General features: G+C 31.5%; 1 protein-coding gene across 4 annotated transcripts in view; it reads left to right on the top strand.

Moving 5' to 3' along the window:
* The window catches only part of LOC111625461, a 70,149-nt gene extending 64,445 nt beyond the window's left edge, over positions 1–5,704 (top strand). For 3 of the 4 annotated variants that reach the window (XM_023368610.1, XM_023368611.1, XM_023368612.1), the window contains exon 6: positions 3,420–5,704. In XM_023368610.1, coding sequence (XP_023224378.1) covers positions 3,420–3,450 — 31 coding nt within the window. In that variant the 3' untranslated portion in view covers positions 3,451–5,704. Of the gene's footprint in view, positions 1–2,546; positions 2,620–3,419 lie in introns of all 4 variants that reach the window. The other variant, XM_023368613.1, reaches the window with a different exon arrangement.
* Positions 5,705–6,004: the final 300 nt, after the last annotated feature.

Here is a 6,004-nt window from a genome sequence, read left to right as displayed (position 1 = left end):
GTATCAAGAGAATAGAAAAATATTCAAAGTTTTTACCTTTGCATGGAGCGGCGATTATGAGCTTCGTAGATCCTGAGAGTGCTGGCAGATCTTGCGTCGATGTTTCTTCCCCGACGATCGCTCTTGAGGTTTGCAGAGGGGTTTCTTCGGCTTAAGCACCCTGGCTCAGCGCCGAGTAGAAAATCCGACCCCTTTATATACTCTTTAGCGTGGGAAAATCTGCTACTCTTTTGACAGTTCTCCAGATTTATGACAGTCTCCCCCGTCGTGGGTGACGACAATGCAGACATCGCTTGACCAATTAATGTTAAATTCGTCATCACCTAGGGAGGTGACTTACCATTTTAGGTAATGTTTCTCATCGTACAGATGACCTTTTTAGGAAATCTTCTATACTATATCCGCACCCTGCGGTTCTCCGGGGAGCTTCCGCGGTTGACCTAGACGACTTCGTCTTTCAAGGTCAGTTAATTGCGTTGTTTCTAACTTTGTCCGGGGACTATTCCTCGGACAACGGAGTGAAAATGGTAGAAATAATTAGAAATAACGGAAAGGGGAGAAGTCTATTCGACTTTTTATTCTTCAAAATCCTTATATGACATCCAGATTCTCACAATATGAAGGTTGATATACAAGCCAAACATAAAATCTTCTTCTTCTTCATGTGTCATGCCCAGTCCCCCAGACGTTGGCGATCACCAAGGAGAGGGAGTTCCTATCTTTGGCCGTTCTCATTACCTCCCCAATGTTTTGTATGCCTGTCCATTTTTTAATATTGTCCATCCATGATAAATGTCTTCGGCCTCGTTTACGCTTTCCCTCAATCTTTCCATTGAGGATTAGTTGTGGGATTTTGTATTTTTCTCCTCTAGTGATATGTCCCAAGTATGCAATCTTTCTGTATTTGATTGTTGACAGCAATTTTCTGTTTGTTCTTGCTCTGCTTAGAATTTCGTTGTTGGTCACTCGATCTGTCCACGGGACTCTCAGCATCCTTCTATGAATCCACATCTCAAATGCCTCCAGTCTTCTTTCTTATTCCTTTTTAATGTCCAGCTTTCCACACCATAGAGGAGAACTGACCAAATATAACATTCGGCCATTCGTTGTTGCAATTTCAAATTTAAATTGTTGTTGCAGAGCAGGGTTTTCATTTTTTGGAAGGATGTTCTAGCAGCTGCTATTTTGCATTTAATTTCTTTCCCTGAATATAGATTTTCTGTAATTATGCTTCCCAAGTATTTAAACTGTTTGACCTGTTTAATTTTTTTTTGGTCAAGAACAAGTTGTGCCTCTGTGTGGGGTCTGACTAAAAATCATAAATTTAGTTTTGTTTGCATTTATTTTGAGACCGGCATCAATTCCTGCTGAGTTAATTTTGTTTAGTAGTACCTGTAAACCTTCTAGGCTGTCGCATATGATTAGTGCATCATCAGCATATCTAATGATGTTAAGAATTACACTGTTGATTTTAATCCCATAATTTGGGTTCTCTAAGGAATTTTTGAAGATTTTGTCTGAGTACAGATTAAACAATAGGAGCAAAAGAATGCAGCCCTGCCGGACTCCTCTCTGTATTTCAATTTCTGCTGTTTTCACTGTTCCTAACTTGACTTCTGCTGTTTGACCCCAGTATAAATTTTGAATTATTTTGATGTCCTTGCCATCTAATTGAACTTGGTGTAGGATCTCTATTAATTTGGAGTGTTTCACACTATCGAAAGCCTTTTCATAGTCTATGAAACAAGCAAATATGTCTTTTTGTTGTTCATGACATCTCTGGAGAAGGACGTTGATACTAAACAACGCTTCTCTTGTTCCAAAAGCATTTCTGAATCCAAATTGAATTTCCTCGAGATCAATTTCACATTTTTTATATATTCTGGCGTGTATAATATGTAGAAATATCTTTAGAACATGGCACATAAGACTAATATAAACATAAAGTAACTAAATATTAATGCACTGTCTGAGGTGTATTTTTATCAGAAATGGCTCTATCTGGGCTTTTTTCTTGTTGCACTTGCTTTTTTCAACTGCTTGTAACTTTTTGTATTGTCAACATGGAAATTTTTTAATGTAAAAATGTTCAATTATAATCAAAGTTTACTAATATGAAATAATCATAAGTATACAAAATTTTTCTGTTTGCTATTATTGAAGAATAAGCTAGAGATTGATTGAGATGACATGCTATCTGAAGATTTTTGTTGGGGTTGTACTATTTTATTATTGCTATTATTAATTATTCTTAACTCTAATTTGCATAATGATTGCTAGAATGCCTACAAAGATACCTTTTTCACTTCTGAAAGCATCTCGTCACATTAGAAAAACACTTTCCTAATAAATCTTTTTGTTAAAGTACAAAAGTTAGTATACTTTTTTTTAATATCCAATCCAAAGGTTCATTTTCTGGGTAGAACCTAGAAATACTTGACAATGTTGTGAATATTTTATTAAAATTGAATGCTGAATTGAGTAAAATAATGGATAGATTGGACATTTTGGAATCATCTTATAGTGCTTTTGTGTCATCGTTATAGTTTTTGGAAGAATTATCATCAATAAAGAAAAGACTAAATGAATTGAAGTCTAGACAAACTCTTTTGGATAAAGGTATGGGTGAATTAATTTCTTATTACATTAATAGGACTAATAATATTGAAATAAGGAAGGATATAGCAGTGTTTGGTTTAAAAATAGACAAAGATATTGATTATTGTTATGTGGTTTAAAAATAAATTTAACTACATCTTCCTGGTACTTGGCTAGGTGGCTAGCAAACATTCATGTTGTGGCCCCAATATACCTTGTATTCACTTCCTTACAGGACATTGGGGCCACAACACAAATGCTTGCTAGTCACCTAGCCAAGCACCAGGAAGACATGGTGAAAGGAAAGCATACCATGGAGTTTGCAATAAATTTAAGGTTGGATGACTTTAGGCTGTGAAATTGAAAATTATCAAAAGTTTATTTTTTTTCTATTAGAATTAAAAAGGTTATATTAAGGAATATAATTTTAAATTAAGTTTGGGATATATAATAAAAATAAAAAAAAAGTTTAATATTAAATTCACTAAAATTACTTCTTTGTAGATTTGCTTTATCTTGCTTATTCTTGTAAGAAACTATAAGAGGTTTTAAAAGGATAAAGAAGGAAATTTGGCAATAAAATCATATTAATGGATGATATTTTAACAGTAAATAATAAAATCTAATGAATATGTATAAGTCAGAATTCCTGATTATAAATGTTTTTTTTTTATTGAATCAAAAGGTTTAAGTGATAATTTGAATAAAGGGATTAGGCATAAAATTGCTAAATTAAAAACATGAAATACACATGGCTTAGAAAACTATTGATCATATATATGTAGCATTTTATATAATCAAAATTATTTGCTTTTTCTTAGGTTTGTACGAAACCTGATGGCAAGAAAATGAGATGTCAAAACTATTGGAAGATTCTCTGAAACTGAAGAACTGGTGATGAACATCACTAACTCAACACCGCAGTGTATTAACAAAAACTTCAAACCTGTTACCAGTGTGTTCTCCCATGATGACAAAAAAACCGCAAAAATAAATAAATAGTTCGTTACTAACGTTTTCAAGCCAAAAAAAGGTTCTTCTTCAGGTAACATTGAATTTCTGATGGAATGCCAATCAAAGAAAACAAATTTGAAATTCGAACACGCGCTTCCTGATTAAACTTTCTTAGGCATGTGCACTCAACTATTTATTTATTCTTGTGTTTTTTTTTGTCATCGTGGGAGAACACACCAGTAACAGGTTTGAAGATTTTATGAACTGGTGATGGTTTTTCTTTTGAGAACAGACAAGCTACTCACTCAAAAACCTTTTAATGCAGTATATAAAGGTTTGCATTAAGAAGTTTTTGAGTGACTATTTTATAAAAGTGCAGTTTAGAAAAGAGTAAATATTAATTGAACAATTGAACTTGTTGTCCTTCATAAGGTCTAGCTGTGTTTGTTAACGTTACTTTTGATTTAAAAGAAATTGTGACAAGCAAAAAGAATTTATATCTGTGATTTTGAAAAATATGTTGTTTTAATGTAATGATGAGCAATATGTTAATACTAGTTTATGTTTTTGTAGCTGTAGAAATACAGGATAGGAAGGAAAGTCACTTAACACCTTTGCTACAGAATATAGGATGTACCCAAAGAATGTACAGTACATTGAGCATATCATGTAATGTGCATAACTTTGTAACCATTTAAGGTAGGTCGATAATATCTTTCAGCAATGAATTTAGTGTGAAATTCTGATCCTAAATGATGTGTCACATGACTCCCTTTCCATTTATAATTGCATTTAATATGGCAACCATGCATATAACATACATCAATCTGTTTCCCCTTTGGTCTAATGTGTTCTTGACATGAGCAAATTAACTTTGGGGACATTTTATATTTTGTAGCAGGGGTGATAAGTGACTTTCTTTCCCACTCTGTAGATTCACTATGTGAGAAGATTTCAACTTGTCTGGACTCCTGTATATCTAAATATGAAAGTATTATAATTACCGGTGATTTTACTACTTGAATTGGAGACTCAAATGATGATAAAGTTTATTGTATGTATTCTTATAAATTTTCACTGACTAATCTATTGAGAGTGAATTCCAGCAAGATTGTGGGCAAGCAACATTTATCAATGCTGATGCAGTTACTAAAAGGAGTCTTGTATTTAGGAATCTTGTCAAAACAAAGCTAAAGTACAACAGGAAAAAATTACTGCAGTTTGCTTTAGATAACGGTTTACTGATCTTGAATGTAGAGAAAAAAGTAAATTTTCTGGGTTAATTTATTTTTATAGCAAAATTGTGTAAATCAGTAGTGAATTATTGTTTAATAATAATGGAAAATTTAGTGGAAGAATTTTTTTTTTCTTTGATGTTCAAGACAATACACCATCTAATTATTTTCCCATTGAGTCTTCATTTAAGATGAAGTTAGATCAAGAATTCTTAGATATTGGCTGACAAAGGTGAAAAGATTTGTGTATTGTTGATTGAGTTCAATTTTATAATCTAAAACAAATGATTTATTTAGTCATTACAGCAGGATTTTGAATTATAATGATTCTTGTAAAAGTTGATTACAATACACAAAGTTTATAAAATGTACAGAACAATTACAAATTTTAAAGGTTAATGTTTTAATTAACAAAAAATTATATAAGCCTTGGCTTGATGAAGAATGTGAAACTTGAAGGACAGAATGTTTAAAAAAATTTAGTTTTTTTAATTTTTTATAAGTACGTTGTTCCAAGTACTTTACATTTTAAATTGAGACTTAAATTTTATATAAGCTAAAAATATTTCATAAATTAAAAGAGATATAACAATGTTCTAGAATAAATTGAATAGATATCTATATACTGTGCTTACTAATATGATCCCTGTTTTCATGTGATTTAATTTTTCTCCTCTATATATAACTAATAATTCTGATAAATATCACTTTGAAATGAGAATGAAAAGGGATACAATGGACAGAATTAAGATATTTTGGATGTTGAAGTAGTAAGATATATATACTAAAAAATGTTAGTACAGTATATGCTGTCTGGTGTTGATGAAATTTCACTGATTTTTGTTAAAAATACTGAAGCTGGCTTCATTTAAGAAAATTGTATGGAAGAAACAAATTTCGGAAGATTGGAATAATATNATATAAAATTAAATTAAATTAAATTAACTATTATTCAAATACTTAAATATACAGTAAGACCCCGCTTAATGCGGGAGATGCGTTCCTATACAACAAAGCGCTAAACAAAACAGCATTAAATGAGGTCATTTTAACATAGAGTAAATAGGGAAAGGGAAACACGCGACCAAAAATAAACAGATTTTACTTTAATTTTAAGTTATTTTTATATTAATTTGCATAATATTTTATATTTTATAAAATGCATAATATGTTAAATAACACATAAACATATGCACACAGAAAAGGAAAGTTCATTT

Source organism: Centruroides sculpturatus, unplaced genomic scaffold (assembly GCF_000671375.1).
Source record: "Centruroides sculpturatus isolate CEXI.00-Female unplaced genomic scaffold, Cexi_2.0 scaffold95, whole genome shotgun sequence".
NCBI lineage: Eukaryota > Metazoa > Arthropoda > Arachnida > Scorpiones > Buthidae > Centruroides > Centruroides sculpturatus.
This window is presented reverse-complemented; position numbering and strand designations above follow the sequence as displayed.